The sequence below is a fragment of the Odocoileus virginianus genome, chromosome 15 (assembly GCF_023699985.2).
Source record: "Odocoileus virginianus isolate 20LAN1187 ecotype Illinois chromosome 15, Ovbor_1.2, whole genome shotgun sequence".
Classification (NCBI taxonomy): Eukaryota; Metazoa; Chordata; class Mammalia; order Artiodactyla; family Cervidae; genus Odocoileus; species Odocoileus virginianus.
The window spans coordinates 40,991,918-41,006,385 of NC_069688.1; the positions used below are offsets into that span (position 1 = coordinate 40,991,918).

Genomic DNA, 14,468 nt, shown 5'->3' on the forward strand with positions numbered 1-14,468 from the left:
CTCTCTTGTCTTTTTAAAAGATATCTAATCTGCATCATCTATTCATAATAATGTTCACATTTACTAGGTCAAAGCTAATGTTTCATAAGTTGAAAATAGTTACTTGTAAAATTCTAAGCTTACCTGCCCAAAGCTCACAGCCATCATGGGTATATTATAACTGCAATTATATGATGTCATGGTGACAGAATACTGGTTAGTTATTCTTGATCCATTACTTTTGGTTTGATTCACCTGAAAGTCCTTTAAAAATATTCCTTTATCTGCTAATGCTGGAAGTCTTCTCTTTGACATTACTAAAGAATACAAATAAACAAAATAATGGGAGATAAAATTGCATAGCTTCTGCTGCTAAAAAGAAAAGCATCAAATAATATCCATGTGTCATGGACTAAACTGTTTAAAATAAACATTTAGAAAGAAGACTTTAAAGCAAGTAGTTTGTGAGGCTTGGCGAACTTTCACTTCTAGAACATAAAGCTTTGAAGTCTTTTGATATATGAGTCTCTTTGGGTAATTAAATAAAATACTGAAAAGCCACCAAGCTCTGGGCTCCATGCAGCCCTCTGCCAGCCACTTAGTTTTGCTCTGTCGTAGGTCGCTGAATGTGGTGCTCACTAGGACCTTTAACCCTTTAACCCAGCACAAATCAGCTGTCTTCTGTGCTCCACCAATCACAAAGTAGGTCCAGGGATAGTGGATTAAAAAGGAGTGATTCTTACAGTAATAGCGACATTACTGTAAGCAATGTTACATTTAAAACTAAATGTTACTATTCTTACATAACTGTAAGAATACTTACATTACTGTAAGAATAGTAACATTTAGTTTTAAAATAGTTCCAAAGAAAAGGATTCCAAAACTCTTCTGAAATATGGTAAAAGTCACTTATTAAGGTGACTGTTTGGAATTAGGCTGGTTGTTTTTTTTTTTTTTTTTTTTTTTAAGACTGGGCTTCCTTGTGGCTCAGCTGGTAAAGAATCCGCCTGCAATGTGGAAGACCTGGGTACAATCCCTGGGTAGAGAAGATCCCTGGAAAAGGGAAAGGCCACCCACTCCAGTATTCTGGCCTAGAGAATTCCATGAACCGTATAGTCCATGGGGTCGCAAACAGTCGGACATGACTGAGTGACCTTCACTTTCACTTTTCTGAAGACTGCAGTTTAATTTTTATTATCTTACTAGCACATTTCACATATATGAGTCTATTAACATAACTAGAAAGAAATACTATCAGAAATAACATTTTCATTTACAGCTTTACTAATTATCACAATAAAGCCAATGGAAAGTTTCAGCTCATTCTTACTAGACAGATGTCAACAGCAATAGTTGCCATTTAGGAGCAGATCTCTAGGTTGGTGATTCATTTCTCAAAAATCAAACTAGGAAAAATTAGAATGTTTTCCACAGCGTGGTGGTGGTTAGTTGCTCAGTCATGTCCGACTCTTTGTGACCCCATGGACTGTAGCCCACCAGGCTTTTCTGCCCATGGGGATTCTCCAGGCAAGAGTGCTGGAGTGGGTTGCTATGCCCTCCTCTATGGGATCTTCCCAACCAAGGGATTGAACCCAGGGGTTTCCTGTATTGCAGGCAGATTCTTTACCGACTGAGCCACCCTTCCACAGCGTACTTATCTATAAACAGAATCTGGAATTATAAAGCTAATTCCTGCTATAATGACAAAGTTTACAATAAAGATGCTTTCATCTTTAGAATAATCACCCAGCCCTATTCATTAAAAACATGATTTTAACCACAATACTATCGAGAAGAAACAAATTAACATTTCTATCCAAGCTACAGAATATAAATAACATCTATGATGAGATTTTAGTACAAAACAGGTTTATAAGGTTTAAGTTTTATATATGAAATGATACTATGTACCATCCAGTGTTGTCATTGTAGATGTCTGTCCAATGTATACAATATCCACATAGAAAGACTGTGATTCTGATGCTTTCCGCAAGCTAATCCTCTGAAGAGAAAAACTGGTCCCAGTGTATTTGGTCTGTATGAGATCAAGAAGGTCTATACACGTGTAGGTCCAGCTGAAATATGGTTGTTTAATTAGATGTACAGTTCAGTTACAATGTTTAATGTAAACCAATATACTATGAAACACATTAAAATCTTAAAGAAGAAAAGTTTTTCTTTTCCCACAAGAAGACCATAAGTGTGGCACAGTTTAATGGCACAGAAAAGGGACAGCAGGCAGAAACTTACACTGGCATGGAAAGATTTAATGTTGCAAAAATAGCTTTTATTTGTAGCCTTGACAGTAGACATAGGAATGTAAAGCAACATTCTACAGTGACAAGTAAGTCAACTAAGGCGCATGCACCTTGGTGGAAAGCACATAGAAATAAGACACAAGAATGAAGAAATCATTTTGTTAAAAAATATATTTATCAGGGATAGAACAGTGAATTCAGCCCCAATAGTAAGAGGAAAGACTGTAACTTGATAATACTTCCAAAAGAGCTCAGTGGAGTTCCACTGTCCACTATAACTAAGGGACAAATATTGCAAAAGTTACTAATCCATACAAATGGTTGCACAGTACCTTCTAAATGTATAATTTAGATTCAGAGTTCCATTAAATATTAACTGCATTGAAATCTCATAAATTACATAAGCAATTCAGTAACTGGAGTTTGCAAGAAAGAAAAGAAATACTGTCATTCAAATAACTAAGTACAGTTTAACAATAACCTTTGCATCAGCTACCGATGAACTGGTTAACTGGTTAGTTTGAGCACCTTCTACTCTCATTTTGAAACTCTGTGGTTTGCAAATTCATCAGGGAATCCATTTCTAGTGCATCAAAGCTGAGACTGCATCCTTTTAGAAAATTATATGCAGAACTACATTAAGTTAAAATGCTCTCTAAATTAAAAAAGTACTTTGGGATTCTAAGTAGACTTCCATGACTAATTATATGATTCTGAAGTTCTAAAAACTACTTAGGAAAAAATGGCCCACTGAGCCAGACCCTTTATAAGAGAAATGGAGGCTACAGACAATATCAAAACTTAAGCAAACAGCACATTCTGTGTTTTGGGACTAGATAATTTCATTTTCTAAAGGAAAACCAGATTTTGCCTTTGGGATTTTGAGGCTTGATTTACAGCTACAAACATCACTGGTTTTGGAGGGTTAGACAACAAACAACATTTGAGAAAAAATGGCACTTTTTGATACTAACAATGTACTGAAAATAAACTAATGCTAACAGTCTATAAATGGACTGTCTTACATACATAAAAGCAGGTCTAGAAACACCTGCTAGGAGCAGGAGAATTTACTTTGTCTTCATTGATAACAATAATAGTTTTTAACCAGAGAATCCTCCTCTTTTAAAGCGTGATATTTTTGTTAAGAGATCTTGTGGCATTTAGGGTAAAGGAAGCCCATTAATTTCACCAAATGTAATGTATCTTCACATTAATACACAGCAGATACACTGCAGGCTAAAGGGAGGACTACTTAGTGATGTGCCCAGTGATGGTTTGACTGACATGGAAGAACTGAGACCTGTAAAATCTTCCAAAATCCCGTTGCAATAAGAATGAAATGCATATAGGTGGTGGTGATCAAAATTAGAATTGTGATTCCATAGTTCAATTTGGGCATGAGGAATGTCCCTTCAAGAAGGACTTCTGCTTCACAATGATTCATCACAGATTACCCCTGATTTGAATCAAACCGAATATGACGCAGTGGAATATATTCCTTCTGTGCACAGGCTTTCCATGCTCCTTGCCTATTAATGTGGAGAGGGCTGCCTTGATGTCAGGAAGCATTTAACAAGAGGCTTCCTGTGTGCTGTTTTGGATCTGTCAGGAACCCTCTGGCCCTTATTAATTCCTGAATATTCAGGAATTAAGAGGAGAGGCACGACTTTCCCAGGGCTGAGGAATCCAGGCATTTCTCATTACAGTGATAAATACCCTCTTCCTTCTTAAGAACCATACGGTAAAAGGTGATTATTTGCAACTCTCTCTTTGATAGGGATCGCGTTACAGTATATATGCCCATGCCATGTTGATTAAAACACCTTTGCTCCATCAGAGCTTTGGTCCCTGTGTCTTTCTTTCTTTCTTTCTTTCTCTCTCTATCTCTCTATTTCTGGCTGATTCCCTGGAGCGCGGAAGCCGGCTGCGTAACCCAGGGAATATTAGCCTCTTTACTTTCACTCTCTCATCGTGGACTCCAGACCACCAGGTTCCAGTCCATTAAAGGACCAACACCTTGACCCTTGGCGTTGCTTCCCTCCTGTGTGACGGCCAACAGAGAGTGGCTGTGGCCTCTCCAGATTCAACAATTACCCTAGGGAATTGCAGATTGTTCTCAGTCACTTCATTCATTCCAGGAGCTAACTCTGGTCCCATTTTATATATTGGATTAAACTGTTGTAAAAGCCTCAAAGATACATTTATGCATGGGAGGGAAACCAACACCTTCTTCAATACTCTGTCTCTTTCTATGCCTCTGCCTCTCTCTTTTTCTGCCTATCTTCTTCATCTTCTGTGAAAAACAAAGATGAAGTGAAAAAGTGAAAGTGATAGTCACCCAGTTGTGTCTGAATCTTTGTGACCTCACGGACTGTAGCCTATCAGGCTTCTCTGTCCATGGAATTCTCCAGGCAAGAATACTGGAGTGGGTTGCCATTCCACTCTCCAAGGGATCTTCCTGACGCAGGGATCGAAGCCAGGTCTCCTGTGCAGGCAGACTCTTTATTATCTGAGACACCAGTGAAGCCCCAGACAAGATGGATCAAATGAATAAAACATGTCAAAAGTGCAAACATAAGAGCCATACTCTGTTTAATCAACATCATTGGAGAGTGAAATCTGAACTGTCAGTAAAAGGACATTTTTTAAAGCACTAATTCAGGAAGATTACTTTTCTTTTGTTAGGGTGGGGAGGAATTGGTTTTGACTCATTCTAAGTTTTTCTTAGAAAACAAGACTCAAGAGTGTCCTGCAATTTTCTCAGAGAGCAGCTTCCTTTAGTTCTGTGCCAACACTGTCCACTTCATACACAGAGCTCCCTCAGCTCTCTGCCCCTCGAAGTCCACTTCAAGTTTACCAAACTTCAGTATCTGATGAACTTTCTGTCTTTGTGTATAAAAAATTTTTCTTTCTTTACATCCTATGAAAGCAAGATTCTAGATTTTATTCCTGGTGTAAAACAAAAATAAGTATCTTTTAATGCTTAGTCCAACAATTTAAGGAATATTCAGTGGTAGACTTTTCATGTGTCCTGAACCATTCTTTGAAGGGGTCTTCTTAAATATTTCCTCTTTGACAAACATCTCTTGGGTACCTACATTTCAACTATGGCTTCCTACCTCATGATGAGAGATTCTGACACCAGGACCTAAAATTGGTTCCCAGTTGCCCCCACTTCATCTAACTGAGCAGAAGATCTGAAGGTCATTAGGGCTATATGCTCAGGATATGATGCCAGAAGGCTATGCGTGAAATACAACATTTTTTTTTTGAAAACCAAAGACTATAACTTCCCTTCTTTTCTTAATAAAAGGTCATCCCACTTCTACAAGGAGAAAGCTACGAGCACTGGCAAAACTTTAAAACTTTCAAATTAATCTGAAAATTATCCTTCAATAAAAAATAAATTAATTAAAAAATACATACAAGAGAGAAAGGAAGGAAAGAAGGGAGGAAGGAAGGAAATAAGGGAGGAAAAAGGAAACATAATAACGGTACATTTTAGGAGCTCACCACAGATATTTACATTGGCATAATAATGTGAAAGTTAAACATGATTTTAACTAAATATATAATATATAACAACAACAAAAGCTGGGATGGGGCACAGAAGTGCAGCATATCATTAGATACTGCATCCAAGCCCACAGTTCTGACTGGCTCTGTCTGCTCCCACTCACCTGTCTGGTCCCATCCTGTCACTGCTCCTGTCATCAGGCCAGTGAGCACATCTTGTTTTCTCCTGATGGAATTCAGGGAGCACCAACAGGCAACTCTGGTTTTCTCCTTACATCACCCCTTTTCTCCCATTCATGGGAGATCCATCTAAAAAGTTTTCTTAAATATTTAACAAATAAAATTCCCTTTATAGTCCAATATATTTCTATGTGTTTTGGAGCTTACGCATTTCTGAAGGTATGAAATCAAAAGCTGATCCCTGCATTTTGAAAACAGTGTTTGGATGATCAAGAAAGCAGGAAGCCTGAAATGGCAGGGCTGGGGAGCAGTTTCTTCATCCAGCAGTAAAGTCCTCCATCAAGATCCCCTTTTTAGGAATTCTGTGGTGGTAGAGTGGTTAAGACTGTATGTTACAGTCTACAGGGTTGCAAAAAGTTGGACACGACTGAGGACTGAGCAACTAATGCTTTCTTTTCTCCCTTTGGTATGTCCATCAAAATATATTATTTTCTCCATTCACACATTCAGTTTTTTTTCAGTGATCAGTCTAATGATAATACTGTGATAAAGCAGTCTCTACCTTTCTTCACTAACTAGAAACACTATTAGATTTAATAATATATAACTTGAATTCCAAAGTTTACCATTGTTTTGTCTTTTAAATGGTCATGGATGATGAAAGAAACAATTTTTATTTTCATAATCTACAGATTATTTTTGGCACAACTACTTCTGTAAGGAAACTTATGTAGAAGACAGAAAAATCGTGGTTAGACCCCGGGTGCACAAGATTTCTCAAAAACAGACAAACAAGAAATGAATTTATATTCATAGTTTACATACTATAGTATAAAGTTTTCAAATTCACAGTACAACTTACTTGTTTCCATATGCAAACTTGAATGTAAATTGTTTATCAGTGCTTCTAGTAATCTTGCTTGTGTCTTGGTATTGAAATTTTAGACCAATATAATTTGCCAGGAATCCTTTGTATGCTAAACATAACTACATAGAAAATATTAAAAAGTTAGTAAAAGTATCTTACTATTAAGTTTTTTTTTAGAAATTCAAATTAATTCAATACAATCCAATAAATGTCTACTGAGCTTTTTTAATACAAAATATATCAGAACATAGAGGAAGGAATGATTAACTTTAGACAATCAGATGCAGAAGAATTGGGAAGATTTTATAGAAGAGGAAGTGGAGTTGATGTGACCTCACAATGAATGATTCTTTTATTGTTTTCTTAGATATTATTTCCTTAAGAAAAGGAAATAATTCACTCTTCTAGTCATAGAGCTATGTAACGATGAAGGTCAACTCTGAACACTTCAGTGAATTTAAAAGCCCTTTACACACATAAAGAAGACAGAAGCATTCAGGTAGATTAACTAGGATGTGAATGCAGCTGAATATCTACAGGTGGACGTGTTACCATCATGCGTGCTAAGGAGCTTCAGTCGTGTCCAACTCTGTGACCCCATGGACTATAGCTTGCCAGGCTTCTTTGTCCATGGGAGTCTCCAGGCAAGAACACTGGAGTGGGTTGCCAGACCCTCCTCCAGGGGTATTCCTAACCCTGGGATCAAATCTGTGTCTCCTGTATTGACAAGCGTATTCTTTTTTTTTTTTTTTTTTTTTGACAGGCGTATTCTTTACCACTAGCGCCACCTGGAAAGCCCTGTTATCATACAAAACTCATTAAATACTAATTTTAATTCTCCATAACTCCTTAAGAATGCCAGATATATCTAAAATTTAAAAGTTTAGAACATGTGTTACAACAACCAGATAATTTTTTAAAAATAGAAAGGGTAAATCTATGATCTCTTGGCTTAGATGTGTGTAATACCTATCCTAAAACTGGCATTTCCTCTGTGCTTTTCTTTCACTTTTTCCTGAGTAGATACCCAAAATCATTATAATGGCAATCCATTTTTGTTTCTTCTTAAATAATAAGGAATATTGAAGAGATTATATATTTTTAATTGTTTTACTATTTACACTAATGTGCAAATAATTTTTTCCTGAAATTATAAGATAAAGCAGAATACATGTGCGTGGCACTACATATTTTTTAAAACGTATTTATTTATTTTAATTGGAGGATAATTACTTTGCAACATCGTGGTGGCCTGTGCCATACATCATGAATCAGCCATAGGCATACATGTGACCCCTCCCTCCTGAACCGCCTCCCACCTCCCTCCCCACTCCATCCCCTCCAGGTTGTCACAGAGCACCAGCTTTGGGTTCCTGCATCATACATCAAACTCCCATGGCTATCTATTTTACATATGGTAATGTATATGTTTCAATGCTATTCTCTGGAAGCAGCCCACCCTCTCCTTCTCCCAGTGTCCACAAGTCTGTTCTTTATGTCTGTGTCTCCAAATTTCTTTATTTGAGAATCAGCAGAAGAGGAAATTGCAAGCACTCAGAATGGGAAGAATGGTGCGAGGCCAATGTGATGAGATTTCACATGACAAGCAATTTTCCTTGTCTCAAAATTTCATGAAATTTTATTACCAAGGTATTTTACAAATTCAATTAGCATAGCATTTTGTTGAGCTTACCTGATTATAAGGAAATAATAAAATGTCTCCATATGGTAGTCTGTTTGGTTTAACATCTGCTGAGTCAAAAAGAACAGCTGGGTTTTTCAGGGAATAACGACCACAGTAAGCATCCGTTTCAGCTGTCTTTTGCCCTCTATTAGTATGTTCCTACAGAAATAATAATATTTCAAATGAAAACATGGTTTATTTTTCTGATTTATTCCCCAGCATCTTCAGTTAAGTCATCCAAGTTCCAACTCAGATCCCACTGTTTCCCAAACTGCTTTAACTTGAAATGTTTCCTCTCTTGTTTGAAAGTCTAAGGCTCTCATCCTATATCATTCACTTAGATCCATAATCGTATAATCCCTGTACCTGTATTTGACTATTTCCTAAGCCCTACATTTCCCTTTATATTATGAAATCCTTAGGGACATTTATTCACTCCTTTCACAGATGATTTTTAGTGTTCACTCTGTGCCAGGTGTTGGCTTGTGTGTTCATTTGCTTGTTTTTTGTTTAATCTCCAGGGTTCAAGGAGCGAAGCACCCTATCCATACACACAGGAGCCCACCAACCTGGGACAAAGGAACCGAGGATTAAAAAACTAGGCCTGAAGGGAGGTGTCTAATTCACATAATAGTATCAAAAAAGATGACTCAGGAGAAGAGACAAATGGATTGCTATCTAAAAGAAAAAGGGAGCTAAGCAGCATTAGAGAGAGGGTTAAAATATATGCAGAGAAGCAGGGATGTGAGAGAGTGGTGCTGGGAAACTCAGAGTCAAGAATGTGTGTTATGATGATGACTGTACATGAAGGAGGAAAGGAGTATAATGTAAATTACTTGTTAGTTTCCTTATCTGCAAGTATCACATTCAGGACAGAAGAACCTGAATACATGTATATTTATTAAATCAAGTTGAAAACATAGCCCATTAAATGATTTTTCCTTTTCACTAATATATCTGTTTGCATAAAGCATGACATGATATATGTTATATATATGTGTGTGTGTGTATATGTGTGTATATATATATATACACACACACATATTTTAAAGGACTCATTTATTTCTGGAGTACTGATCTGAATTGAATAACTTGCCTAAATATTTCTTATTCCTAAGGTATTCACTTGGAAATGGTGAATATCTGGCTTCCTTGAGTCTTCAAAATAAGAATTAGGAAGATAAGTATATTTTAAATTTATCACTGTAAATCAAAGAAAAATCTTTGTATTTTACGAAGAAGTAAATACTGACTAGGCCTCATATTAACTGACCAGAGGGTGATCTCAATGGAAATGGAAAAATGGAAAAACTTCACTATATAATGCTCTACTACAAGCTATATTCTCTGAAGCCATGAGGAAAAAGAATATACTCTGGATCTAAGAAAGCAAACAAAAAACCCTACAGATCTCACATTTACCCATCTTGACTACTTTCTCTTGATTAAGAAAATTCATATGTCGTAGAAATACTGCTTTTACAAATGAATCATTTTATAATGAAAGAAGATGCTAGAACCTTATCAATAAACATATAACAAAATTATATTTGTAAGTTGACTTTAAATGATAAAGGAATTAATGCTAATCAAAAAATGACAAAATTCCAAACATTTATATGAATTCTTATCTTGTCCATTCCGAGGTTAATTAAACATTCCATACCAGGTTAAAATCAGTTTCATAATCTCTGAAGTATTTCACAACAAATCCTTCTTTAAAATTTGCAATTTGTGGTGGACACTTACTGCTAACCATTTCTTCCACTGCTGCCTGAAACTAAATTAACAATAATTAATAAATAATAACTAAAGCTTTAGTAATTTCTTTATGAAGGGTTAGAACATTAGTAATTTTACTACTAATTCTAATTAGTTTTAAAGGAATAATTTCATAAGATAATTCCCATGTTAGCCATAATTATGAGGTCATTTCCTAAAGAATTTTTGTTTATATATGATAATTTCAGTATAATGACTGTTTCAAGATTTTTATTTTAGGGAATTCCCTGATGGTCCAGCAGTTAGGACTCGGCACTTTTACTGTCAAGGGCCTGAGTTTGATCTCTGGTCAGTGAACTAAGATCCCATGAGATGCCTGGCATGGCCCCCCAATTTAGTTAAAAAAGAAAATATTTTTATTTTAGAATGTCAATAGTTACATCCAACTGGCTGATCTGGGCTTATTTAGTTATTACATACTGTAGGCATATTTGTTTAGCAGTTTTTTAAAAGCATCAATGAGGTAAAACTAAGTGAATTAGCCCCTCATTAAACAGTTCCAAATAAATAACTTTCCCAATCAAATGAAAAATTAACTGGAAAATATATATATACTCCAGTGCATTCTGTTCTCAAAAGAAGAAATACAGATTCTGCAATCCTTTATTATTTAAGAAAAAATCTGGATAATACAGGAATTGGCACACATTCATGAGGTCTATAATTTCCACACCGTTATTTCTCTGGCAAAGCATACATATGTAGAATTAAAGACTTGAAATATGATCTTTAGTCATCAAACAAATATTAACTCACACTCATTGTACAGGCAGTTGTGGAAATGCAGTAACTCACAAGCAAATGTTCCTGATGAGCAGATGCTCCATATACAGATACCCGGACCCTGTTGGCACAGACCTAAGAACTCCCCGTTCATTCCCTCTGTCACTGTGGTATCTCCCACTTCTCTGCTCGCTATGAGTTGGCTCTAACCCACCATGCCAAGTAGGAGGTGTATTACCACTGTTTAAAATGTATTTTTGTAGAAGGCTGATGTTTAAGTAGCTTTCTGTTTGAAAAATGAACACAGCATACTTCAGCTTCTGATGACTGCGGCGTCAGAGGCCTAGAAGTGATCCCATCCCAGTTGAGTGTGAAGGTGTTCAAACTGGGTTTTCCTTTGGTTTGTTCTGTAATAGCCAGCGTGACATTGTTCCCTTCCAATACTTCATAACTGAGCAGATCAAAGTCTCCTGCAATGAAGTACCAAACAGAATTTGAGGCAGTCAATTAAGTACCAATATAGCCATAAAAGAAACTCAGATTTAACAAAACTGGTTTTATTTGGAATTGTATTATATTCCAAATTGTACAATTTGGAATTGTATTATTTGGAATTGTATTGTATTATCACACACACACAAAAAAGGATGAACGGAGAAGATGCAGAGCCTCAAATTTGAGATTTAGCCATAGTAGAAATAGCAAAATAGCAGATAAAGGGCTATATATATTAAGGTTCTGTTTTTGTAGTGTAAAAGGACGTTTGAAAGATAAACAGAAGTTGGCGTGGGAATCAAGAGGTAAAAATCAATGGGCAATAAAATCCTTTTATTTTTGTTCCAGTACCATCATCATTGTGTAAAGGGCTAGGCTGGGAACTGCTCTTTTCCTCAGATACAAATAGAGTACAAAGGTGAATCACAGGAAACAGTCTCATGCCTGTGGGTCTTGTTTATACCATCTCACTTTCAGAGAAATCAGGCTTTGTCCTCAGATGTTTCTCTTCACTGGGAAGATGCTTTAACAATGGAATCATAATGACTTTCTCTGTTGATTAAAGTCCAAGAATTTTCCCAGTTATGATTTTAGTACCGTATTTGTTAAGGTTTCTGCTGAACCCTTAAAATTTCTCTTAGATCTAAAAACATGTTTCTGAGAGAACAAAGATAACAGTATCTTTATTTATATAGCATTTTGACAAGATAACCTATGGGAAATTTTTAGAACTTCCTGTTAAACAAAATTCTCTACTCAGCAATGAAATTAACAATTTCATTGAATTAACAATGAAGTTGAATTAATGAAACATAAACATTGAAGTAACATTTTACTTATATCAATTAGAAAATAGTGATTACTCCAAAAAAAAAAAAGCAACTTCTTCAGGGATCTATTACATTAGCCAGAAATCCCAAATACCCAAAGAAAGAAAGAAAGAGTGTTAGTTGCTCAGTCCTGTCTAACTCCTTGCAACCCCATGGACTGTAGCCCTCCAGGCTCCTCTATCCATGGAGTTTTCCAGGCAAGAATGCTGGAATGGGTTGCCATTTCCTTCTCCAGGGCATCTTCCTGACCCAGGGATCAAGCCGGGTCTTCTCCATTGCAGGCAGGCTCTTTATTGTCTGAGACACCAAACTGGTTGTTAATTTGGCTTCAAAACTTGAAAATGTAATTGGAAGCTAATAGCTATTACTTGAAAAGGGTAAAGAGATCAAATAATTTTGAAAAATGCTATATTAAATACAGCTATAGATAAATACAGCACTGCTTTTTTTTGTTTTTGTTTTTATTGCTTTGTTGTTTTTATTGCTCACTGCAGCATTCCTTGGGGATTTTAATATTCTAATGGGTTCTATAAATCTTCAAGGAGAAGGTGTGGTATGCAGTGTTTCCTATGTGGATTTGACCACAGAATCCTTTCAATGGGCAAGATCTGGCCAGACTAAGTGTCTCCTGAGAAATACTGATTTACTTAAATTTCATTTCCAGAATTAAATATCTTCACTAATTTTTACTAAATATAAAGTAGATTATTACTAATAGTGTATTTGTAGTCTATAGTGTAGTGTATTTCTCATGCATTTGGAGCTGTATACTACTTGAAATACAACTAAAATTTAAATTACAATATAAAAATTTAACTATCTAATTTCTGTTTCTCCTGAAGTTGATCAACACTATGAATCCACTTCCTTTCTCCTCTTATTTTATGGTGTTTTTACCTTTTTCAATGGAGGTGCACAGGATAAAAATTTGTTTCCTAGAAAAAACATTATGGAACTTCAAAATGAAATACATGCTTACCTCTAGTTGATATAAAGGTTATCAGGTAAACATAGCTTCGGGGGTCTTGTGTTCTTATTACTTGCACTGTGTCCGGTTTTATAGACCAGAGATCATTTAAGGCTGACTGCAGTATGAACTCAGAAGCATCAGCAGGTAGCCAGACTTTGTACGAAATAAAACAAAATTAAAAAGTCAAATGATTAGGAACTTTAATCAGAAAAAATGGGTTGCAATCTCTATACTACCACAGCCAGCAGTGATGTCTCATATTTGAATTTTTTAAAGTACCTACAGTCTGTATCATAAGTTATTACTTAGTGAAATTATGTCCTGAAAGATTCAAATTCAATATTATTGACTACTTAATTGGATTGTGATCTATTGAAGACAGGGCTTATATTTTATTGTTTTAATACTCCCATGGTAATAAGCATCCCATGTGGCAAACAGTAAGTATTTATCAATATTTACTTATTGAAATGACAGAAGTAGGGAAAATTATTTTTTGGGATTTAATATAAAATAAGAAATACAATATCTTTATTAACAGATAAACTAATGTCTCATAGGTCTATCGCTTAATTTGAGAAATTGAAAGAAATGATTACCTGTCTGTAATGATAAATTTAATTTCTATTAACTTATACCTGTGAGTTGAAGATATGTTTTTGTGTGTTTAAATATGCATTTATCAAGATCCTTATAGAAGAAAATGACAGTATATACCTGAAAGTTGTTTTTATTGATGCCATTTTCTATCCCAGTCTGAGGAGTTTTCTTCATAGTAGGACTTTGCTTCTTTACCTAGCATACTATTAAAACTGTATTTTCCAGATAGTAGAATTTGACTAAAGCAAATACCTTTTCAAAATTTTGTCTATACATAAAGAGAAATAAAGCCTACCTCATTTTTTACAACTTACCAGTTTTTTCCATGTTATAGATCAATCTATACTGGTAAAGTGAACATAAATTAGCTTCCACACATGGGCCGGTTACCATGACCTTCTGCACTTCATTAGTTGCATGAGTTGTTTCCCAGTTTTCCAATGTTATAACCTATTCCCCAGTTTAAAAAAACCATCTATTTACTATATGGAAAAATACATTTTTTAAAAGCATCATAAATCAGCTACTGAATGCCTCTATAGTTTATTGTAAACAATAAACTACTTTAAAGTGCAAGTCA

The 14,468-nt window shown here is 35.5% G+C and overlaps 1 protein-coding gene across 2 annotated transcripts in view; it reads right to left on the bottom strand.

Annotated features, from left to right (window-relative positions):
* The window catches only part of PKHD1L1 (PKHD1 like 1), a 166,512-nt gene that overhangs the window by 110,683 nt on the left and 41,361 nt on the right, over positions 1–14,468 (bottom strand). For both annotated transcript variants that reach the window (XM_020876376.2, XM_070477243.1), the window contains exons 16-23: positions 14,203–14,338; positions 13,298–13,441; positions 11,306–11,463; positions 10,155–10,268; positions 8,498–8,647; positions 6,799–6,923; positions 1,891–2,054; positions 124–296 (exon numbers count right to left, since the gene is read on the bottom strand). In XM_020876376.2, the coding sequence (XP_020732035.2) occupies positions 124–296; positions 1,891–2,054; positions 6,799–6,923; positions 8,498–8,647; positions 10,155–10,268; positions 11,306–11,463; positions 13,298–13,441; positions 14,203–14,338 (1,164 nt within the window). The remainder of the gene's footprint in view (positions 1–123; positions 297–1,890; positions 2,055–6,798; positions 6,924–8,497; positions 8,648–10,154; positions 10,269–11,305; positions 11,464–13,297; positions 13,442–14,202; positions 14,339–14,468) is intronic.